The sequence below is a fragment of the Electrophorus electricus genome, chromosome 17, assembly GCF_041902795.1.
Source record: "Electrophorus electricus isolate QZ-2024a chromosome 17, ASM4190279v1, whole genome shotgun sequence".
NCBI lineage: Eukaryota > Metazoa > Chordata > Actinopteri > Gymnotiformes > Gymnotidae > Electrophorus > Electrophorus electricus.
This window is the reverse complement of record NC_137513.1, coordinates 21,502,501-21,527,500: the sequence shown is the minus strand read 5'-3', so window position 1 is coordinate 21,527,500 and position 25,000 is coordinate 21,502,501. Positions and strand designations below refer to the sequence as shown.

The 25,000-nt window shown below is 49.8% G+C and overlaps 1 protein-coding gene across 11 annotated transcripts in view; it reads left to right on the top strand.

The window, feature by feature from the left end:
* The window catches only part of nbeab (neurobeachin b), a 189,152-nt gene that overhangs the window by 143,470 nt on the left and 20,682 nt on the right, over nucleotides 1-25,000 (top strand). For 10 of the 11 annotated variants that reach the window (XM_081700540.1, XM_081700539.1, XM_081700548.1 and 7 more), the window contains 7 exons: nucleotides 6,483-6,600; nucleotides 7,046-7,148; nucleotides 7,627-7,742; nucleotides 11,186-11,298; nucleotides 19,706-19,843; nucleotides 21,531-21,650; nucleotides 24,408-24,560. In XM_081700540.1, coding sequence (XP_081556666.1) covers nucleotides 6,483-6,600; nucleotides 7,046-7,148; nucleotides 7,627-7,742; nucleotides 11,186-11,298; nucleotides 19,706-19,843; nucleotides 21,531-21,650; nucleotides 24,408-24,560 — 861 coding nt within the window. Of the gene's footprint in view, nucleotides 1-4,680; nucleotides 5,396-6,482; nucleotides 6,601-7,045; nucleotides 7,149-7,626; nucleotides 7,743-11,185; nucleotides 11,299-19,705; nucleotides 19,844-21,530; nucleotides 21,651-24,407; nucleotides 24,561-25,000 lie in introns of those variants that run through there. The other variant, XM_081700546.1, reaches the window with a different exon arrangement.

The following is a 25,000-nucleotide window of genomic DNA, read 5'->3' as shown; positions in this document are numbered from 1 at the left end:
TTTTTTACCCCCAGAATCAGACTGCTCCCCTTGGACAATCTCACATTAATCAAGATCTGATTTCAGCACAATAGCTCAATCAATGAAAAAAGGCCTATGATCCAGCTTTAGGGAGCGTTTACTCACATAAGCAATAAATCACTTTATGAACTCGCCGTCCTTGGTGCACTTTATGAGTGCTCCTATTTCAGCTGTTTGCCTTTTCACATGGGGGAGAGAGAGAGGGAAAGAGAGAGAGAGAGAGAGAAAGAGAGAGAGAGAGAGGGCGGTTGTTTCTGGAGAATCTCCTCACCTCGGACCTTTTTGCTGGAGACGGCGTGTCGTAGCCCTTTGCTTGATCTTTACATTCACTGATCAGCCAAGACAAAAGATGGGAGGAGCTTCTGTTTTGGTTTGCTGGTAGAGAGTCTCTCCCCACCGCCCTCTCCTACTGCCCTGGTGTTTTAGGGGCTAGCATGGTGAGGCCCCTGACCCTAGAGAAAACAGCTTGCATTAATATGCTGTAATCCAGTGTAATTAGTCAAATAGCTGCACGCCAAGCGACTTGTCATAGCCTGTCAGCTTTGGCAGGCCTGCAAGATGGCCCACGGTTCCATGGCCAGCAGACACACACACACACACACACACACACACACACACACATCGACATTTTCCTCATTCTGGTCTATGGAGGGACTTGTCCACACCTTTATACTCTTCCGTAAGGAATATACTCCTGTCATCTCTTGTTTCTCAGATATCACACACACACACATCTGGATTATCACACACACATGTGGATTATCACACACACATCTGTATTATCGCACACACACACATCTGGATTAGCAGTCCTGCGGCACGATTTTGCAGCATTTGAAAACAAGGTACGTCTTCTATCGGCCATCAGCAGGTGGTTTGGTATGTGCCTCAAGAACAGGCAATGAAACCATGGCGACGCTGCAGAGCGGGGAGCGCCAGAAGCCTTCTGACAGGCCCCTGGATGAAGGCTCCTGGGATGTGAGTGGCCTGCCTGTCCTCTTCCTCCTCCTCCTCCTCCTCCTCCCTTCTGGCAGGATGCGATATGCAAAGCGCGGGCCACACCCGAAATAAATGCCGTCAAAATAATTATGTCAGCGAGCCTCCCCGCTCCTCCTACGCCCGCAACCCCACACTGGGAGTACGAGGTGGGTTGACGAGCGCCATCCAACGGCTCCGCCCACTCGCCCGGCATAGGATTAGCCAGAGTAAAAAGATTTAAACTACATAATTACAAGGGGATAAGGTGCAAATTATCTACTGCAGTCAACAGCCAGATTAGCCTCTATAGCTTCCTCTAGTCAAGCCCTGAGGGTAAAACCATCCGCCTCTCCCTGGAACGCACGCACACTCTACCGCTAGCGCTAGCGGCTGATGTCGTGACACGAATCGGCGCCACCTCGGCCCTGATGTGCTCCGGTCCGAACTGCTCCTGCGTGAGCCAAGACAGGCGTAATTAACATACCTTAGCGCACCCGTGGCACAGGCCGGCAGGAGGAGCCGGGCTTCCAGCTTGCCGCGTAAGAGACGCACGGGGCAAATGCGCGGGGGCATCAGAGCCACAGAGAGGCGGTGTAATGGATGCTTGAAGGGTGCACTGGGGCCAGGCCTGAGCACAAGCAGAGGGAGGAGATTAATTGCAGAAGCGAGGGGCACTCATTGCTCATCAGCCTGTGCCTCACAGGTCCCCCCACCCCCTCCTCTTGGTTTTACCCACCCACACACACTAACAAGCTTCGAACTGTCCCCTGCGCAGGACAGCTCGCACGCTTAAGCACACACTCTGCTTCCTTTGTCTGTCACTCTTCTGTTTGTGGGTCGCCCTTGGTGTCGTACTCTGTTTTCCTCACTTCCCTGTCTGTCTCTCTCTCTCTCTCTCTCTCTCTCTCTCTCTCTCTCTCTCTCTCTCTCTCTCTCTCTCTGGAATGTGGGCAGTGGGCCCAACAGGGGTTCTCTTCCCCAGGCCGGCTGGGCGTGGAGGCCTACACAGACAAACAGATCCCCGCGTCTTAAACAGCCTCAACGCCCAAACAGCAGCCGTTATTGGGGGTTCCTGCTGCAAGCGCCCCCCAGAAACCTATCATCCATTTCCCCACCTCCTTACCCCCCCCCCCCCCCCCCAACTCCTGCTATTTAACCGGGGCTGTGTGTGGGTGCATTTTTTGGTCTGCATGTCTGCATGAATTACAAATATGTATGTGTGAGTGTGTGTGTGTATGTATGTGTTTGTGAGTGTAGAAAGGTGAATTATTTTTATACATTTTACTAGTGCACAATGACGAGACGGTGCGGGTGACTTATTTTCCGTCCAGTCCAGTAAATTTATAAACCTTCTGAATTCTAAGTGCTTGCACTTTCTGCATGTCAAAAAAACCCAAAAAAAACCCATCGCCTTCCAGTGTTTGATGCACACGTCCTCAAAATTCGCAAAGCACCAACCATCCGTGTAACTGCTATTGACAAACCTTGCCGGACACTGAGGGCGCTTAGCTGTGTGGCGTGCCGAGCGAGTTATCCTCTTATCAGGCCGGTCTCGCTGAGCCGCCGGGGCCCCGTCACCCTGCCGCACGGTCCTCTGCGCCCTAAATGTGTAGTGACAGTGATTATGCAAAACCCAGGCTTCCGCCCGCTGTACCTGCACTGGAGGACGGGTGCGACCCGGGAGCGGGAAGAATCTGACGGAATTTTAAATTCCCTCATTTTCGGGCTGTAAGAACGGATGTCACGGACTGGGAGATCAGATGGGAAGTGTGGCCTTTGATTTTGGGGTGTTTGTCGTTCGGAATTTTAAAGGAGGAGGTGGGTGATGGGATTTAAAGAAGGTTTTAGGCTGTTGGATTTGTTGCTGTGTGTTCAGAGGTGAATTTAAATGTTTGGTTTATTACTGTACCTTAGATGAAAGATATTGACTGTGAGAATCTTAATTCAGAGGCATTGTTGGTCTTCTTTTGCTATTGATGAATGAGCCACATTATTTAATACCTGACTCACATTATTTAATAATTTGATTTATTTAATGTATTCAAATAATGTGTTTCTGTGTAAACAGCAGTCTTGACTAAGCTGTGTGTGTATGTATGTATGTATGTATGTATATATATATACATATATATATATATATATATATATATATATATATATATAGATAGATAGATAGATAGATAGATAGATAGATAGATAGATAGATAGATAGATAGATAGATAAATAAATAAGTTTTATAGATAAGTTTTATATTTCTGCCTGATAAACTAGGGTCCTAATGTCTCTTACAGTGAAGCAGCCAAACTGTGTCTCTTCTCTTCCCAGTGAAGGTTTTGATGACATTTGGACCTTGGCTGGACATGCTGGCTCGTCTTTAAAACTGGGCTTTGAGAACCTGGCTGTTTTAAGATCTCACCATGTCAACCTCTCTCTCTCTCTCTCTCTCTCACACACACACACACACACACACACACACACACACACACACACACACACTTACTTTATATTCCCTCTCCTCGGGGAGTAGTCATAATTCCTGGATGAGCCGAATGTATGTGTGTGTGTGTGTGTGTGTGTGTGTGTGTGTGTGTGTGTGTATGTGCGCGACTCTCATATCCTCTGCACACATTCTCACTCTCCCCCCCACATTCCCTTATTGAGCTTTAACAGTGAAAGCCTATTAGACAAATCTGTGGACAGCCCGGTGGAGGTGCCATAGATGGCAGCCTGTCAGGCCTGCCGGCGACCCCCTTTATAAATATATCAGTCACGCTGGCTTGGGTCCGGCGCTAGCGCAGGCCTGACATGGAGAGGGATTGCACTCATTTCTCAGGGGGTTGTGCGCAAAAAATGGTGTCCGGTTTAAATCTGACAGGTTCTTTTGAGCTGTTTACCCCTGTCACGGGGCTTTAAATAGGTAGTGGTCATGCAGGTGTGTGACGTCCTTTACGAAAATAAGTGGAGAGGGGAGAGATGCGATTTTGGTCCCGCTGAGGCAACTTTGCGAGATCCCATTTTTGATTTTAGTTTTGCTTGTCCTTTCACGTGCGAATGCCGTGCAGTCTTCCTGATTCCGATTACATTAACCCAAATGCAGCAGGCGTTTGTGCGATTCCTCCACGAACGCAGGGGCGGCTGGCCGCTGCCTACGCGAGTGTGGCCCCGGGCGGTCAGGGGGCAGAAAGGAGACAAAGCCCGAGCAAGGGCAATGGAGCGGGCTGGACAGGCCGGCGGGGGCCCCACGGGTACCGCGACAGGCCAGGAGCGGAGGGCGGGTACGAGGAACCGCTCGCCGGGGCCCGGCCCCCGTTCTGCTGTTCCCGCTGGCTGGCTAGCAGGCTGGCTGGCTGGCTGGGGCTGGCGTGATTAGATTGGGGCAGAAGCCTCCAGCTGGCAGGCCCGTCTGCGAGCCAGGGGCACTTGTCCCCGACACTCGTCACCACTCTGACACCTCTGACAGGCAGGGGACAGCCCAGCCAGACAGGTTCATTAAGCCCTGTTCCTTACAGCTGGGCCTCTCTCTCTCTCTCTCTCTCTCTCTCTCTCTCTCTCTCTCTCTCTCTCAACCCCCTCTCACCCCTCCCTTCCTCTCACTACAAGCAACAATAAAGGGCTTGTGGGTGAGTGCTGTTCTTCGTCAGCGACCCCCAGACTCCGCAGGGACACTGCCTTGTTGGGTTTTGAAGTGCCAGCTCTGGTGTTGTGACAATTTTTTATTTATTTTTTTTCTGATGTGGGCTGTTTGAGAGATCTTTTTTTTTTAGTCTTCACCAGCATCTTTTGTTGTTTTCTAACCCTTTGGCCTGTGCTTTGTCACGAGGAGAGAGGCGCAAACGCACGCGGCAGGAGGTGCCAATGGAATCCGCTCTCCGAAATGGGTCCTTTTGTGCTGTGGCCTGTTTGAATTGTTTTTGCAATCATACTATCAACATATCAAACATAGATTAATAAAGGGCCTTCCATATGGGTGTCAACAAGGAAAATTTAGGTTTTAGGGTTATTTTTTGTATTTTACAGATATTATCAGTAGAATTCACGTGTTAATTGTTTTTGTAATCACTCAGACTCTCAGCTTTATTGAATTATTGTTCATGGCGTCAGAGATGTAGGACCTTTAGTAAAGACAGTGACATGTTTTGCAATTACGATGTATCAGTACAAGTTTCGTGTCCTTCGTTAATTGTGTGCGTGTGTGCGTGCGTGTTTGTGTGTGTGGTGGGTGGAGTCACTGGCTCTCCACAGCGTCGCAGAGCGATACGGTGTGTGCGGTTGTGGACATGGGCGGTGTAGGGTAAGACGGTCCTCCCACACCTTCTCCACCGTGGCTCAGCCTCCTCTCCACCTACCTCGCTCCACCCGCCACATTCACCGCAGGGCAAGAGTCTCCATGAGCAAGTGAGCGAGTGCGTGTGTGCGCGCGTGGGGGATGGAGGGGTTATTTGCGGCGTAGACGGTTGTTCACGCTTGGTGTAGAGGGAGGATGGTGGCGTGCTCTGCGATGTAATCCAGTTTTAATTGAGCCCCGGAGACTCTCGTGTGGCGGGCAGCCTGTCTTGTGTCAGCGGCGAGTGCCGTTCCGGGGAGATGTGAAGCAGGTTCGGGCCGGCTGGCGCCTGCCCACGTTACCTCCAAACCAGCAGGAGAGTGGGTGCTTACCCCCAGTGGGGCTCCAAGGCCTCAGCCTCTCTCTCCACCGCTCTCTCTCTCTCCCTCTTTCTCTCTCTCTATCCCTTTCTCCATCTCTTTCCCCCTCTGCGTCTCTCTGCCTTTTTCTCTCTCCATCTTTCTACCCCCCCCCCCACTACACCAGCTGCCCTTCCATCCTATTCACTTTCACTTACAGTCCAACACACCAAGTCTCACTTCATCTCGGTGCCCAGTCAGAAAGTGCTTTCATCTCTGTGCCACCCAATCTGGAACCTGTGTGTGTGTGTGTGTGTGTGTGTGTGTGTCAGAGAGAGAGAGAATAACACGTGGCCTGCTCCTGCGGGTCGTTTGAGGCAGCTGTAGATGGGACAGTAGAGGTGTGGCCAGGGGGCTTATTTTCACCTGTCAGGGAAGAGGCTTGATCCAGCCTCACTGGGCCCTGGGGGTCCCTCCCCAGGGAGCCTCGCTAATGATCCCTCTCTCGGCCCAGCCCAGTGTTGGTATTGATTATTTACAGTCTCCCGACCCCTGCGGGTGGGAGTTTCCAGCCAAAAGTGGTGGAGTTCGAGTGTCAGAAGCATGGGGGAGGGGGTGATGGGTATCGGTCTTCAGAAGCGTCTCAGCTTTGATAGCCAGAGCTGGCATGCATCACTGTCACAGGGCTACTCCGACGAGGCCGGAATATTTTTCAGCGTATACCGCCCATGGTGGGGCCATTTGAAGAGCTGACGTTACCGGCAGGACTGGGATTTAGCGGCGAGGTTTTAACTAGCACTGGGCACAGCGTCGGCGAGAGGAGCGGCTTTCTCTTTGACCCCCGACCTTTCTCGTACAGGTGCTGGCCTATTCGGATGGACTGCATGGGAAATGGATGTTCAGCGAGATACGTGCCGTGTTTTCCCGCCACTATCTGCTCCAGAGCACAGCGCTTGAGGTCTTCATGGCCAACAGAAGTAAAGGCCTCCATCTATCCCATATTTACACCATTTAGCCAACACCTTTATCCACAGCAACTTATCTTGAGCAATTGATGGTTAAGGGCCTTGATCAGGAGCCCAACAGTGGGAACCTAGCAGTGGTGGGGCTGGAACCAGCAACCTTCCGATTACTGGTTAAGTACCTTCACCACTGGGCTACCACTGCCATATCTTATCTGCACAAACCTCTCGACCCCTCATGCAGTAACATAAAAGTACTACACCATGAGTTCACCAAAGTACGATTGAGGTGAACAATACAAAATTATTGCACACACAGCTGCCAAATTAGGATTTTCCTTGTACTGTAATCATCAGTGGATGAAACGCGGGTTTTATCTCGTCTTGCTGTCAATATTCCAACGCAACGTGTTTGTTTGGCTTCTCTCTCCTCGCGCTGTGATGTCACATCCTCTCGCAGCCTCTGTGATGTTTAACTTCCCTGATCAGCCCACGGTGAAGAGGGTGGTCTACAGCTTACCTCGGGTGGGGGTCGGCACCAGCTATGGACTCCCCCAGGCCAGGTAGGGCACTTCATATCCACACACTGCATCCTTAAGAAGAAAACTCACACACAGACCCTAATGTGTTATTTCTTGTGTGCTTAGTTCCATCACCTACAATTAGCCTGATCTACGTTGTAGGCCGGGCCTCCTCAAAAGGTCAGAGTATGAAGGGGTTGTCTTTCCACGTCACACGGGAGCATTCTGTCCACCTGGACAGCAGCACGACACGGTGGTTTGGCCCAGTGTTGTACATCCCTGGCAGGCAGAGCTTCAGAGCGAGCTCATGAAGTTTTAGTTATGCAGCTCTGAGGTGGATCACAGGTTACTGGGTCAGTTGCTACGCGGAGTGCGAATCTGCATGGTGTGAATTGTGGGCGAGCGTATGGCCCAGATTCCTGCCCCTCCGCGACGGAGCTGAGCTCAGCGCTTTTGTCAACGGGGTGAAAAAAAAGGGCCGTTGAAGCTTCGCCCTCACACCACCCGTGTTCCCTTGCAGGCGGATCTCCCTGGCAACGCCCCGGCAGCTCTTCAAGTCCTCCAACATGACCCAGCGCTGGCAGAGGCGGGAGATCTCCAACTTTGAGTACCTGATGTTCCTCAACACCATCGCAGGTCAGCATCCCAGCCTGCACCCTGCACCTCCCGGCCCGGACGGCCTTACTACACACGGTAGACGTGGAGCTAATGTTAAGCCCTAATGGTATTCAGTTATTCAGTCACAGCAAAAAGTTCGGTTTCACGTCACCGGTAGTGAGCAGTTGGTCAAATGGACGCCCAGGTTTCCCTGCAGATCGTGGAACTACAATATACTGTGCTAAGACTACGCTATCACCACGTGTATTCCATCAGCGCTAATAGCACATGTGGTTTACATTTCTGACACCCCCCCCCCCAACACCACGTTAGACAGAATAGCAGACCACACATCTTCGCCATTGCGTTCTTTCGTTGTGTTGCAGTTCTCCGTAACGATTTGTGCTTTGGTTTTATGTGAGGGGAACAATTATCCATTAGTGCGTATATCTTCTGCTGGCTCAGGCCTGTATTTCTGGTTCTTGTTGTCGCTTCCTTGTGTGTTTGTGTGTCTTCTGTGGTGTCTTACAAATTCTGCAATGCTTCCTCTCTGCTGAGCGTACACCATCTTTCTCTCTCCCTCTCTCTCTCTCTCTCTCTCTCTCTCTCCCGCTCTCTCTCTCCTCTCTCTCTCTCTCTCTCTCTCCCGCTCTCTCTCTCTCTCCCTCTCCCTCTCTCTCTCTCTCTCTCAAAAATAACAAACCCCCCCTTTGTCATTCCGTTGTCACAAACCTCTATTGCTAAAACGGCCGCGATTCTCCGCATTATTTATTTAGCAAGGCGATGCTGTTGTCAGGTGCAAAACTTTTCCCCCTTTGAGTGGCGGAGTCGCTTTCGCACCCGCACTCTCCTGCTCGGCTGTTCCGCTGCGCTGAGCTGCAGATCTTTTCCCGGTAATTAGTCGCTGGGAGCGCGGGCGCGCGTGACAGCGGAGCGCCGAAGTTCCGTCATCAACTCTCTGATCTGAGCGAGGCAAATTCGAGAGCAACTTCTCCCCTCTCTCTCTCTCTCTCTCTCTCTCTCTCTCTCTCCCTCCCTCTCTCTCTCCCTCTCTCTCTCTCTCTCCTCTCTCTCTCTCTCTCTCTCTCTCCCTCTCTCTCTCTCTCTCTCTTTCTCTCTCTCTCTCTCTCTTTCTCTCTCTCTCGTTCTCTCGCTCATTCTGTCTCGCGCACGCACACGCTTTCATTTCACGCTGAAAGGTGTCATCCACGCCAGCGTTACACACTCATGCATATTTATATTTAGCTCTCGAGCAGGTTCGATACATTATTGTCAGCTAATTAGATGTAAGGCGCGATGGGTACAGGGAGGAAATTCATTAAAAGCGCGGGCAGTAATGACCGCGGCTGACAGTGCTGCTGTGGATGGCCGCGTGTGCCGACAGGCCCGCGGGGGGGGGGGGGGGGGTGTCTGTGCTCAGAAACAGACACACACTCCTCTTCTAATTAAACACCATTTCTTTGTTATTAACACCACCCGACCGAGCCTCAGCAGTGACGGCTCAACCCCTTCACATCCCCACGCTCACCCCCACCCCTCACGCTCCCGCTCTTCTGGGAGTCTTTGACCCTGGAGATCAGACCTCGTCTGGAGCGAACTCCTCACACGCTCGCCCCCGCGCAAAGCGGTTACCAGGATTTGGTGGTAAACATGGCGACACTGTCTGCCCAACGTTTGCGGGCCCCGGGCGGTACACAAATTAGATGGTTGTGGTTATGGCGGTGGATGCAGGATTAAGTCTGTGCGTCGCATACACGCTGTTTCGAAACAATGATGCGTTATGAACTGCTTAGGAACGTACGTTAAGCGCTCAGAAGTATCGTCTAAAGAAAAAAAGGACGGATGTCTTTTGTCAAGACCATAAAGAAGCGAGACATGACAGTGCACAAAAAGACTAAAGTATTTTAAACTTCAAAACACAAACCTGCACAATTAGGCTGTTTCGTAATTGCCAAGATTTATTGCCACGGGAACGGGAACGCAGAGTGTGTGATGAGCGCTTTCTAATGAAGAGCAGGCGTGGAGGGGGAGATGGATGGGAATTGACTGTGCTAGACATCCTCCTCTCACTTCGCAATCTGGCCCCGTCGAGCCTGACCCCACGCCATCGGCACTCCGACGTTTACGAGGAGGGCAGCGCCCCGGGCCACCGATGGCACCGGAGAACGCGACTCTGGGAGCGGCATGATGGTGGCAGATCGCTGCTGGTCGGCCATCCTCTGTTATGGAGGAGGCGGGGAGAGCGAGAAGGTCAGGATGTCCAGAAGAAACACCTGCTCTCCGCCAGCTGCGGTGAAGATCCGATTATACGAGCGTGAAGAAGTACCAGTAGACCGTTATCAGGCCCACAGGAGCTTACACCCTGGCAGACAATGCTAAGGCAGCTGGAAACCACTGGACATGCTTCTGTGGAAATCACCATTCCATTGTTTCATTTGAAATTTAACTGTAGTAGTTGAAGTAGTGGTTGCTTTTTTCCATTTATTTCAAATATAGGATCCTATATATGCGATGAGTGCATTCTTTATTAATATATATATATATATATATGTATATAAGTCACAAGTGTACAATGTCTCCTGCCTTTGATAAGTGGTACACATGGGCTCCAGTGACGGTTTTTTCCACTTTTGAAGGAAATTAGGGCGGACTTGTGGGGCACGGCATTTGGAGGACACGCCCGCGATTTTGTAGCCCTCCTTCTGATGCTTGCCTCTCCAGTGACAGTTTCTGCCATCTGAAACTCATATTCCCCCTACGCAGTGGGAGAACCAGAGAGAGAGGAGAGAGGAGAAAGAGAGAGAGAGAGAGAGAGAGAGAGAGAGAGAGAGAGGAGAAAGAGAGACAGAGAGAGAGAGGTTAGAGAGGGAGAGAGAGAGAGAATGAGAGAGGTACATTAGAAAAAAAAAGAGGAGCAAACCACATCTGGCATTTCCCATCACTGCTGCATATGGGTACCATCACAGATACTTCTTACAGATCTCCATGGTTACGTCACTTTCCACCCAATCAGATGCCAGAAAGGGCAGTGGTGTGAGGAGGGGTGGAGACAGCGTAGTGTCATCCTCCCCCAAGAAGAATTTACATGCCTTTAATTACTGAGCGACCCGAGACGGCTTCCGCAAACCTTAAAATAGGGGTGCTCCTGACCTTTGCCTGACCTCCCCTGGTGGTGATGTAGTCATTAAGTGCTGAGGCACTGAGCCAGCCACACCAACATTTGCCCGAGAAGTCCATTAACCCAAAGAGTTAGAGACAGACGCAGTAACAGAGCACATCTAAGCTCGCGCAGCACATCCGCAGTGGAGAAACTTCTAGACCTGACAGGGCCCACGGGGAGACTTCACACGCACACCATCTTTTCTTCAAAAGAAGTCTTTCTTGATGGACCCAGGTGCCAGACACGGGACACGTGGCCTGTATTACCCTTCATCATGCCGCCCCCCCCGCGTCCTGTAACGCTGTGCTCTCTTCTTGGCCAGGGCGGACCTACAACGACCTGAACCAGTACCCCGTCTTCCCCTGGGTCCTCACCAACTACGAGACTGAGGCGTTGGACCTCACCGTGCCTGGCAACTTCAGGGATCTATCCAAGGTACGTGCTGTCACGCAGCAATCGCGCAAAACCCTCAGACATCGTAACGGCATGATATTTCTGACCCATCATAACGTCAGGAAGCACATTTCTGACTGCTGGATGTGGCATATGGTGTAAAAACATTGATGAAAATCATACATTTGCATTTTTTACAGATGGGAGATTTGTAGTGAACTAGTGACGTAGTGATTGTTCACCGAGCAATAATAGTACGTGTGTGGCTCACTGGAACTATGCAGTTTGCTTTGCGTAGAACATAAAAAGATGCGTGTTGCAAAGGGGAAAAAATAAATAAAAAATTCAGTAACCATCCAAGTCCGTCTGTGCTGTACACGCTTGCGTGCGGGTTGGCCCGTAACTCCATCTCCATGGCTGCGTGTGGGCTGGGGTCACCTGTCTGCCAGCTGGACTGGGGGCAGGTCCTAACAGGAGCCAGGAAACCAAAACCTAACAGATGTATAACAGGGATATGTGTGAAACTCCACTCTTATTGGGCTGTAAGCATAACCAAGGCTGTCAATTGGAAGCCAGCTCTGTGACTGTAGTCCAGGATGGACTGATGGAGTTCCATACATATCCACCCATACATTACCCTTGACGTTTATGTAATAGCTACAGTGTTTTGAGAGCATACTTTTTGCATTGCGATTTGCATTTGTAGCACTGTGCCGAGAGGTCGTCCACAGTAGCGCACGCTTGTTATGTGACCGGCAAATATTGCGTGGGTAGCTGTTGTTGTAGTCTAAAGAAAAACAGACTTTCTCACTGATTTATACGTAGATGTACATTGCAAGAAAGAATCTTTCATCTTGGTGTCTTAAGCCTGTATGAAGTGCAGACTGATGCTAGTAGTGGAGTTGCACTTCACATCTGGATTCGGTCAGAATTAGAACCAGGTGACTCCTTCATGTTGTCTGTATTCCTTTATCTCTTCATTAACCACTCAGACCTTCAGGGTTTTTTATCGCGTACTCTGCACTCGTTCAGAACCACTCTCGTTCTTTCGTTCTCACCGACTCTCTCCTGTTTCTGCTTGAGGCTTGCAGCTTACAAGCTCACTGACCTGAAAGCAATCACATTCCTGTGTGAGCATGCTCTCTCGCTCTCTCACTCCCTCTCTCTCTCTCTCTCTCTCTCTCTCTCTTGGCCTGTCTTTCCCTCCTTCCCTTTCTCTCTCTCCCTGTCCCTCTCCATTTTATGGGGTGTTTTCCTCAGTATCTTTCGCTGCTTTCATCTGAGAATTTAGATTACTAACTACTGTAAATGATCCATTTAGGTGGCGTATACACCACTTAGCAAAATTCCCAGGGATTATAGTGGTAATGGACGCAGCCCCAAATATAGATTAAGGGGAACCTACAATAAATAGACCATAACTGTTAATCCTGGGAGTCCTCCATTTGAAAGTATTATATCTGCATAGGCACTCTTCCAAGCCGTGTTTTATGTGTGTGGATGTGGGTGTGTGCATGTGCGTGCGTGTGTGTGTGTGTGTGCGTGCGTGTGTGTGTGTGTGTGTGTGTGTGTGTGTGTGTGTATGCGATGTGTGCGAGACACCCGGGGGCCAGGTGGGCAAAGGAGAAGCCCCCTGGCCTGTGGAAGACACTGATGCATTTTAATGTATTCGTGGTGACACTCTCCCCATGCGGTTTGGCAGCTTGAGCTGCCTTCATTAGCAGGAGCCAAGCAGCCGCGGCCCCCTGACGCGTGTCCTTGGCCAGCGTGGGGCTCGCGCCTCCCAAAGTTCACCACTGCTGGAGCAGAAAGGAGAGACACCGCCCCACCCTCCCTGGTGTTCAATAATGTATGGAACAGCTAGCTGCACACATTTTAGTTGCGTGCGTGCGTTGGTTTTGTGGCATTTGTGAGAATTTCACCTTTTTTATCCTGTGTGTGTGTACATGTACTTGAAAACTGGTCCCATCACGTATACAGACGTAAGTAATATAAACAGATATAGTGTGTGCTAGAATTGAGAGTATTTCATCTAAAGCGAACTGGGGAATCAGGAGATGTAACACACGTGTGTTAATCACTCCATAACTGGTTTATGGCTGTTCCATTCGAGCCAAACAGCAGCTCCTGTGCTGTTCCGTGCAAACACCCGCCTGGGAAAACAGGAGGCGTTTGCCGCTCGTCGCCGCCGGCTCCCGCACCGTGCCTGGCAGGAAGCTGCCGCCTGTGCCAGCCTGATGAGGCGTACCCGTGCCGTAATCCGGCTGGAAACCACACTGGGAACCACACCCACGATCACCTCGCCCAAGCACGGACTCGACCAGGAGAGCGAGTCCACGCCAGCGCCTGTGTGCGCCGCGCCCCGAGGCTGAGACTAGTGCATTTCTGCGTGACAGTTGCGTTTGAGCGGTAGACGGAATTATCGGAAACTGATGATTGTTTCCCTCTTGATGGACAGGTGGTTGATAGGGAAGGGAGTCGTCTCACTCACAGCCGTTAACCGGTGATCACGTGCCAGCTCTCCACTGGGCATTGCCCGTCACCTGCTTTTTCGGCCGCAATTACGCACGTCCATCGACTTCTTTTGCGCCGCCCTGACGGGAAATTAGATGAGACGTCTCCGTCTTAAACTTCTGGCGAAGGCGAGAGGAGCAAAACCACGAGATGTCAGCAGGTGTAATTACGCGAGTTTTGCAAGTCCAATGCCGTGAGATCACACCGTTCACATGAAAACAGATCCCCTCGGATTATGCCATGCTAACACCATTAGACCCGAAATACAGACTGTCGCAGCAAATCTAATATATTATGAGTTACTGCAGGTTGTTTTTCTATGTGGCACAAACGGTCGTGGAAAGGTGACACTTTATATGAGACATTAGTGTCTGAAGTTGAAACTAAAACTTCTTTTTTGCACTTTCTCTTGTCGTGTTTTGTCGGGTTTTTTAAACCCGCCTGACACTAACTCGCTGTCACAGAAATTCCCACTTCACAGCCAGGCATCAGTCCCGCACTAAGGAAGCTTCCTGGGCATCCTGACCAAGTTCGACTCCTTGAACGTCCTCCGTATTTCCTCTGAATTCACACACTTGCGCGCGCACACACACACTTTTTTGAATCTGCTTTGTTTCGCCTTGCAGGAAGCTTGATTACATTAAACTGAAGCTGCATTCTGCTCTTCCTCCCTGGGTTGACGGTGCCGGGGGCGAGAGTGTGTTGTCCCCCTGACAACCCGCTGCTACCGCGCTGCACCCTAATGCAGTTTCCTCTGAAATATGAAACGATGGAGGCACATTTCCTCTGGCAAGCAGAAGAGATATAACCTCCCCTTCTCCCCAAGCGAGGCGGCATTCTCTATCCTTACTCCCATATTTGGGGACCGACCCCAAGATTCTAATTGTTCTTGAAGACAGCGATGAAACAAGCACTCAAAAACCAGAAGGGTTAGTTGTGATGGTTGCCGCAGCTGGGTGAGGTGTCCGTATATTTTATGAGCTTCACATTTCGAAGACACCTTAGGCAATTTGTTGAGTCAACGTGGCCCTTATTTTGACAAGGCAGGATTAAAATCCTTTAACTCCTCAGTCCAGCTAAAGCGTAATGAATACTTAGGTTTGACTCAAGCTTGTGACTGTTTTGTTTTGGCTTTTTTTTTTTGCTTTGTTTGTTTGTTTGTTTGTTTGTTTGTTTTGCTTGTTTTTAATCTTCCCAGGCTAAAAACCCGTTTATATTGTCAACATCTCAAAAATGTTTCCGGGCGTTGGAAAGCTGGGATCTGTGCTTGGGCAGTAGATGTATGTGAATTGTTTTTTTATGAGACACGAGGTTAAGCATCTCTCCCTAAGATGGAGAATTTGACAGACTAAAGGGATGCTTAGGTATTCTTTATGGGCCTCTAAATCTTCCATCCTCCATACTGCGGGGACTGTTTTATTGTCTGCTAATGAGCTTATTTATATTGCCTTCTCAGTCTGTGGGTATTGTGTTAGTGTGTGAAAAGGTTTGTCCAAATCAACTAACATGAGAAAACAAGCCATAATTTCAAATACACCCTCAAAGGCAAAGAATACGTTCGGCATCTTTATCTCCAGTCTCTTCAAACTGTACGCCGTTAATGCCAGGCGTAACACGGGTGGTGTTTCAGGGAGCCTTTTGGCCATTATTAAGGTCATTGCATCATTTGTGAAGGTGCTGTGGGGTAGAACCTGAAGGCTTAACGAACGCCAGCCTGAGGGACCTTCAGTCTGCCTCTTCGTCAACTGCCAAAGAGACTTTAGACAGTAGACTTTTCACTCAGGAATTCCAATCAACATCGTGCTGTACATTCAAGTAAAATAATTTTTAAAAAATCTGGCTAGCATGTGCACTACGCACATTTCTCAGTCCTTGTGCTTCAAGAGAACTGAACCATCGAACGCCCTCGAAGCGGTCCTTTCCTTGCCCACGTCCAGCCTGAACGTCGGCGCTAGGCGTGAGGGAGCGGTACGGGGCTCGGCATGGCAGCCGCGCTGCGTCTCCGGAGAAATTCCCGCTAAGCAAGCCAGTTGTGGAAAATCCCCGCTCTCTCTTCGAGGCACATTCCCAAGAGACTCCAAATCAAGACAATTACACGCCTCGAGCCCCGCTGCCGTCTTAGATAAGCGCACCCAGCATGTCACTGCATTTGGAAGGGGGAGTGATAAGCCACGCATTTTCCAAATCTCCACTCACTCACGGTTATGCATGCAAGATGCTATATGGGCTTTTAGACACCAAGATTTAACTATGTATTGAACAGATGTATTTACATAGATTTAACTATGTAATGGACAGACTTATTTACATTGATTTATGTAACGGACATTTATTTGCATAATTTGTTTTGTTCGTAATTCAGATGGAGACGTTTGTAAGTCATATTGAAAGGAATCCCTTTTTTTCTGAAGTCTACGTGGACTCATTAGACAACCACTTCATTCCCAATGGAAAATATTCACAACTTATTTATTTATGACAAGCTTGGCTCTATTGGAAACAGAAAACACATTTCACACCAGAACCAATATTTCCCTGGTTAGCTTGGCCTCATGCTTGCAATGATGTGAACCGCTTATGCATACGGGCTTGTTCTACTAAGAGCCTTTTTACAGAGTGCGAGACTTCCTGTGGCTTGCTGACCAATCAGAATCCATCCTGGACATCACACGGCAGGTCATTAACAGCCCATAAATCCCAGCCAGCGTCCGTGCACCCGGCTCTCGCTTTGGGCCAGCCGTGCTAACGCTGGTGTGGATGGTCATTAAAAAGGGAAGAAACCGAGAGGGGGAGCGGAAGAAGTTCCAGCAGTGAGGGGAAATGTTCTGTGGGAGAATTTACTCTGTAGGGGTCATTCTTTCATTTCTGAGGAAGAATAATTGGATACTTCATGAGAACAGAAATGTCCCTTCCGAACCATTCTGGTTACTTTTTTAGTAAGTTTTCTTAATTCTTTTGTCTCCGTTTGATGTTTTTGTAGTTCCTTTAGTCTTATTTTACACACCAGTGCCATTATCTTCAAGGATGGGCCCTTTTCCCACCTCACATCCTGGAAAAATAGCTGTTTTGTGCTTTGGCCACTTGCTGGCCCTCACCTGGCCGGCACAAGCACCACGGCCTGCCCTCCTTAGTTCTGGCTGGCGTGTCCGAGTCCTCCGAAGGAATCCCAGTGCACCGCAGCTCCTGAGAGCCCGAGGACTATTGATTGCTCTGCACGACTTGCTCCCGCACACACACTGACACTGAGTGTATTATTATTGACCGACTGCATTCTACCGAGGCTGCACTGCTACCGCTGGCAACTGAAAAGGCTTAGAAGCCAATTTGTCCTGCTCTAAAGGACTTTTAATGAAGTATTCACAGGGTCTGCACTGTAAGGCTCTCGGGGACATGAAACAAACATTGTTGTGGCGTGGCAGGAGCCAATTAGCCACTGCTTCTAGAACGAGGCCTCCCTCCACCCATTCATCCAAACAAATATGCGTGTTGGGTATGCTGCCTTACCTACCTGTACTCACAGAGCCGCGCTATATACGAGTTTGTGTCCACTTTGCATATCTCACTATGTGATGGAGCCAAGATGTGCTTCCGTGATGATTCCTCATCTATAAAGTTTTCCTTAATTAGCCTCGGTCCTACTCTTCTTCATTTAACGAGTCATCTCGATGTGGACGTTCAGTTGCATGCTAGGATCTCGGGACAGACGGGGGGCTTTTGCGTTCTCCTCTCTCCCCGCTTGTATCTCCAAACACCTCCTAACTGACAGCTTCTCATTGCCTTCAGCAACTTTGAAAAAGATGCTGTTTGACGTTTTAAACAAAGAAGCGGATATTTCTCTCCCTCTTACTCTCTGTTACTCTGCTTTGGGATGTATTTGGGATAATTTGTGGTGTATTTGGGATGCTTTGGGGTGTATTTTGGAATCTTTGGGTTGTATTTGGGATGTTTTGGGGTGTATTTGGTATACTTTGGGATGTATTTGGGATGCTTTGGGTTGTATTTGGGATGCTTTGGGATGTATTTGGGATGTATTTGAGATGTTCATTTGTTTTCTACATTTGTATACAAACTGCTCATGCTTCTTTTGTACAACTGGCTCAGTTGGTTCAATAAATCTTGTATTGAATTTTTGCCATATCTAAGTGGCAACAAAGTTAAAACTCAGCTGATATATTTGTCCATTCTAAAAGGGGATGACCCTTGACCTCGCCTACCCTCTGAAACCAGAAATCTGGTCAGATTAAGCAGACTGGTATGTGGGGCCGTACTGGTGGAAGCCGGATGAGTTGCAGAGCTCATAATGAAGCTACGGGCTTCCTCTGCCCTGCTACCACTGAAGTGAACATCAGACAAAAGGTTATGCTTATGACGTATTCTCGGTATAACCCTGCCCTGTTCACGCGTCCTAACAATATGCACTCCGGTGTGATTTTAAGATGAAGTAGAGTTACGGATCTTATCTGATGGTCTAAAGGTGAAATGTTGAAGGCGTATCGGAGAGCACTACGCATTTCACTCCAGATTAGGGTCACCGGGAAGTGGGATCCTCTTCAGGACTTTCCGGATGTTGTCCTAAGTTCACCTCCCATCGTTTTCACGTTTGTTTCAGATGCAGGCGTATAGTACAGATTCACTGTATGTTGACCTCTGTGCAGTGAAAGAGCTTAGCTGTTCCTGTACGGTAACCGCCCCAGACAGCATAGTAACCACTCCAGACAGCCAAACTGTTTATGTTGTGCGTAGACAGGTTTATCACCATCTATGTGTGTGTGTGTGTGTGTGTGTGTGTGTGTGTGTGTGTGTGTGTGCGTGTGTGTGTAAGGGATCTTGGGCTCCAGAGCCGAATGGAGGGCAGAGGGAATGTTTACTCTGGACAGTGTGCAGGAGTATGTAGAATCAGCAGAGGACAGCTAGCGTGGAGCTGGGTGGATGTACACAGTGTAAATAGGGTCAGATGAGGTTAAGCCAGGCCAGATTACCTGTTACCTTTAGCCAGAGTACTTTAGATTTCCGCACACACACACACACAAATACACACGCACACACATGCACGCATGCACACGCGCACACACACGCACACACAGATGTGCGTGCACATTCATACACATGCATGCATACACACCCGCAGACACAAACACAAGCACACACGAACAAAACAGCTGCATGTATATACAGCGCACTCCCATAAAGACCCACACACATGCGCGCACACACATTGTAGACATGTATACTGTTACGAAGCCTGTTGTTAAGCTCACTTACAAATCACACGTTCACACGACGTATACAAACCGTATCCGCCAATGCACTTTAGGGTCTCCGCAAAGTCTTAAACCTGCTGAGGGCAGGGGATTGTAACAGGGTGTGACAGACAGACCCCAGCGTAGTGTCCAGTCGCACAGCTAATAGGCATCTGCATAGTCTCTCCCATCAAACATTCATAAAGGCTGCACAGCACGAACGCACGCACACACACGCCGTGCTGTCTCGATGTCTCCACAGCCCTCGGTACATGCTTGCGTTGGTGCGTTACTTGCTCCAGCTCTTATGAGGCGCCCTTCATCTTTACGTGCACGGTAAAAAGGACACGGTGTTTGTCCATGTAACAGCTAACGTATAAAGCCTTGTTTGGGTTAAGTGACAAAACTTGAGATTTTTAAGGCCAGTAAGGTTTTCAGCTGGAGCAGAAAGTCTGCACAAGTTTTGTTCCAGGTGCACCACCATGGAGAAAGAATTACAAATCGGTATTAGAATTTTACTTCAGTTTCTAGACATAATTTGGTAAATAGTTATTATTTATTAAATTATGTATTTATTATATCCAGTGTCTAAATAATTAATTCACATAACCACACTAATATAAATAGTGACTTATTCATTCATATTTTGCAACTAAAATATCTTCAATCCCCTTTTTTGCTTCTGTTCTCTCCAGCCAATCGGAGCTCTGAACCCAAAGCGTGCAGTGTTCTACGTGGAGCACTATGAATCATGGGACGAGGAGACGCCGCCCTGCCACTACAGCACTCACTACTCGACCGCGGCCGCCGCCCTCCACTGGCTGGTCAGAATAGTAAGTCCTTGATGTAATGCGCTGCAGCCTGTAAACCTCAGCCTGACCCTTGGGTAGTTAGGACATTGGGTATAACAGTATCCACAGCAAAAATAATGTCCTGCTCCAGACGAATAAACATGAGGGTAGTTGACCACAAGACGACTGGATAGTGGGATTCCTTTTATGTAGTCTGCTGATTGCGCTCCAGTGGAAAAAGTTTGCTTATCATAGAAGGAATATTTCCCTGCGACAACGTTGTCACAGGGACGTTGTAAAAATCGTTTAGACGATCAGGGATTTATTAGGATGTAAACTATGTATTGCTAACCTCTAAATGTACAGGGCAGTAAACCACACAAAAATGGTACGGTGAGTCATTTTTTAAAATGTCATACCTGTGGTTCAGAATACACTAAAATGTTGACCCCTTTAACATAGCATATGGATGATATCTTGAATGGGAAAGCCCAAGGTCTCGTACCGCAGCACACGAGACCTGCGTAGGGAGCCAGGGGTCCTCATGTTTCCGGAGCGGTCGCGACGGCCTGCGTGCTTCAGCAGCACGCCTCGTGACGTTTTGCAATGCTGAGCCGAGGCTCTACCAGCGCCATGCCAAGCCTGACAATCGGGACCGATTCGAGTTCCGCTCCAGAGGGCCCCCGCGGGCGCCTTTCACGGTCTGTTAAGCCCAGGTTCGGGGGGCGGGCTAAAGAGGCCAGCGGCGTGCCCCGCTGGCCGCTGCGAACACTCCCGTGACACTCCGTGAATGAAGATGACCACATACAGCCATCCAGCCCACCTGCTGTCCTAAAGCAAGACCACCCTTGTATCAACATATACTGAAGATGTCTTGTTCATATCATATACTTATGTACAATATAAATACCAATTACTACTTATATATTATATGAATGCTCATTTTCTTACAGTAGACATTATAGCAACTGAAAAGGTGCAATTTTGCTGCCATAAATATATTTACAACAAAATGTACGCTTTAGTTTCTTTTGTTTCAGACATATTCCGAATTAATAAACTTTGTAATTGGCTCTCCTCTGGCAGGCAGCAGCTCTGGGCTGATGATGTCTGGGAGTGTCGTGATGGCTCTTAAGTCAGCTTGAGTGAGACTGCAGTCACATGCTTTCTCCCTCACTGCCTCTTCCTGCCTGTGTGTGTCACTCGCGCCCGGAATGATATGAGCCAATTAGAGCCAGAGTTCTGCTCCTCAACCAACAGGCCACATTCAGTAATTAATTCTGCCCGAGGCACTGTTAGCGTAAATGAGAAGAGGGGGGTGAGAGGTGGGGGTGTGGGTGGGGGTGTGGGTGGGGGGGCGCTAAGTCTCCATAATCTGACAGATGTGTCCTCCACATTGAGATGTTTATGCAAACGCAACGCTTCCCCGAGCTTCCCGGCGCGCTCGGATATGTGATTGCGTCAAATTACCATACGGATGAATTCGGATTTCGCTTTGCTGGTGTTTGTGTTGCAGAATAATATTAGTTTCCCAGGGAAAAAAAAACAAAAAACAACAACCCCTCTGCAGATTTGTCCAAACAAGTGGTTAATTATCAAGTCAGGAACGGGGGAATGGAATGCGTCCCGCGTCCGGCGCCGCTTCCTCCGTGGCCTGTGGGTTCGGGGCCCCAGGATGCCGGACATTCACCACATGTGCCCCTGTGTGTCCCCGTGTTTTTGTGAACAGGAGCCGTACACCACCTTCTTCCTCAGCACCAACAGCAACAAGTTCGAGCACCCGGACCGCACGTTCTCGGGGGTGGCCCACTCCTGGAGGCACTGCCAGCGCAACACGTCCGACGTGAAGGTAAGGCCCAGAGCCCCGGTCCTCCCACCTCGACCTGTGCCACACCGTTCACTTAATAATACAGGCACACTGCTACCAGAAGGCTGTAAACCAAAGTTCACATTCTGTGTCTGAATACACCTTGAGAACCTGTGGTGACATGCCCTAACCCTGATTATTCATGTGTCTGAATTATTAACACCCTCTGAATCCTGTGCATCACAACATATTCACCAATCGGACCCTCGCTTCACTGCACGCCTGTGGGGCAGGTCGCGGTGAGACCCTCACCCCCCGCTCCCACCCCCTGCTCTGTGTCACACGGCAGGGGGCATTCGTGCTGACCTGGAAGTGTCAGACGTCTTCAGCGCAGCCGACGCAGGCGCCAGCCTCGCTCCAGGGCCAATTAATAAAGCATAAATGGTGATAGCCATTTAAAATGTTCTCCTTAACGTTCAAGTAGGGGCATTCTCCTTGGCAGAGCCTGGGGACAGCACAGAGTGACGCGTACTACAGACGAACCGCACGCAGGCCGGCTGCCTAGTGAAACTTCAACCCTGTTAAGAAACACAGGGTCCCCGCAGCCATGGGTGTGTGTGTGTGTGTGTGTGTGTGTGTGTGTGTGTGTGTGTGCATGCGCGCGGATATGATTTTACACGGCAGAAATGCTTTGCAGGTGTGTTAGGACACAAGCAGATGAGGTACATGCTGTGGTCAGAGCTAGCAGCAATCTTTTTTTCATAATGTACGCCACAAGACATATTTTTTGCCGGTGAAGGAGACCGAGTTGTTGTACATTTGGTAGAATGTTAGTAATAAGCATATCACCTCACGTCTGAGAGCACTTCGCTGGCCAGTGGACGGGTACTGGGCCTGTCTGAAGCTCGCCGGAAATTAGAGCGTTACACATCTATACCCTCCCCACGCGCTGTAGATGCGCACACACACCTCTGCATTGCGCACTGGGACGGCTGCATGTCCCGGAGGGGCCAGCCTGTGGGAAGTGCTTGCTGAGCAGTGGTCCAGTTTAAAAGGAAGCTCGTTTTGACTGAACCCCCTGTCCTCTTCATTACCCCATCCCTCCAGTAATGAGTACAAGCTGTCAGGGAAAGCTGCCTTCACGGGGACGAGACCCAAGAGAGAGCGAGAGAGAGAGAGAGAGAGAAAGAGAGGGAGCGAGAGAGAGAGAGAGAGAGAGAGAGAGAAAGTCGTTGGGAACTGAAACTGACCCAGCATGGTGTGCCCTTGCTCCGTTTCCCAAAACCCACCCCCCCACCCCCCAGCTAGCCACTGAACGGCGGCTGATACCGCGACGCCTACTACCCTGTCCGTCTGCCATTAGCTCGGCACCCGGACCGGAGTGAGCGGGAGAGAGGGAGAGAGCAAGTCGTTTTCCAACTTTCAACAATTTCCCAATGAGCTCTCCCCCCCCCCCCGTCGTCGCGGCGATGCCCGCTGACAGCTGCAGCAGCGGGCGTCATTAGAGCGGGCGTTGTCGAGAGTCCGCGCTGGGGTGTGATTGACTTGTCAGCCCATTACGAGGCAGTGGCAGAATTAATGGCTGGCAGCGGAGGAGGAACAGGAACAGGGATGACGCGGGCAGCCAGGATGGATGGGAGCGAGGCCGTCCATCGCCATGGCGACCCCCCCCCCCCCCCCCCAAAATACCGCCTCCACGGATAGGGTCGTCCAGTTGTCTGGACCGCTCAAGCTCCCATTCTGGTGTTGCTCCTTGCTCTGGACTTTCAGCCGAGATGGTGACAGTTAGCATCCACTGTCTGCTTCTTTTTTTTTTAGAGCTGTTATAGAGAACAACCGTGGAGGTTATTATATGGAGGTAGTCTGGAAGCTTAAGGGTTAATGGACAAATGTGCATGTTCAGTACCTAAAGCTGCACCCAATGTATGAATATCACTAAACGTCAGTGGGAAAGAAACAGCTTTACTGCTGCCATGTCCTGGGTCCTGACCCGTTTACAAACATAACACCCTCAGCTTCACCCAGCCCAGGAGCACCTTTAAAAGAAATGTTCAAATTCACGACAACTTCCTTTAAACTTGTGAAAATACTTTGACTTGACAGGTTCGGTTGTTTGCAGGCAGGCTAACGTCATAAATGCTTTTAAACGTTTCAGAGGTGAGTGATTCTCTATGCCCGTGAAGAAGGAAGGGGTCACATTCCTCGTGTGCATACGCCCCAGCGTGCACATCCATCGCTCACAGGGCATGCTGGGTAATTTGTTAAGGGGGTGGGGTGGGGTGGGGTGGGGGGGGGGGCGTGAGGTGCGGTATGTGGCAAACTGTCTGAAAGATGGTACAGGGTTTTTTTTTTGTTGTTTGTTTTTTTACATGTCTAAGACAGAGATGCTCTTGGTTTCTCCTCTGAGCCGTGGAGTTTCAAAACAGTTGCACGACTCCCATGCACCATGTCGCCTTTATGGCTAATTTATTCGTTTCTTGTGTCATGCGTCATTGAAGCGTCAGGTGCGCCCGTGTTTACCGAGGTGCGCGTGCCGCGGTGCGGCGCGTTTGAATTAGCGTGAGCACCTGTCCCACGGACGAGTCACGCGCTCGCCGCTCCAATTCACTCACCCGTCAGGGCGGCCCGAGTGGGAAACGCAGCCTGCCCCTCACCTCTTAGGATTCTGCCCTCTTGGTTCAGTCTATTCTCACCCACTCACTGGGCTGTCTCCAATTTCTATTCTATTCTATTCTATTCCAACGGCCTGTTGCACTGTACCAACTCTACACTTCGCTGCCTCCTCAATTCTGTTCACAGGAGCTGATCCCGGAGTTCTACTACCTGCCAGAGATGTTTGTGAACAGTAACGGCTACTGTCTGGGAGACAGGGATGACGGAACCCCCGTGTGTGACGTGGAGCTGCCAGCCTGGGCCAAGACACCCGAGGACTTTGTTAGGATCAATAGGATGGTGAGAACTCCACCCTAAAACTCCCTAAAAAAAACACCTGCCAAGCTCCACCTTAACTCTCCGCCCCAGCCTTAAATCGCCTGTCGAGAGCCTTGTCTAACAACCAGTGGATATTCAACAGGGACATGGGTTGGTGTGGTACAGCTCATACATCAGACTGGCAGCTCTAGAATCATACTATTAGACTGGGCACTCTAGAATCAGACTGGCAGCTCTAGCATGAGACTATCAGTCTGGCAGCTCTAGAATGAGACTATCAGGCTGGCCGCTCTAGAATCAGACTGGCAGCTCTAGAATGAGACTATCAGGCTGGCCGCTCTAGAATCAGACTGGCAGCTCTAGAATCAGACCAACTGCTTCCGGGCTCCACTGTCCTATGGCCCCTGCCCCCGGCACCCGTGACTCCTCATCAGGAGTTGAAGTTAATGAAGTTAAACTAT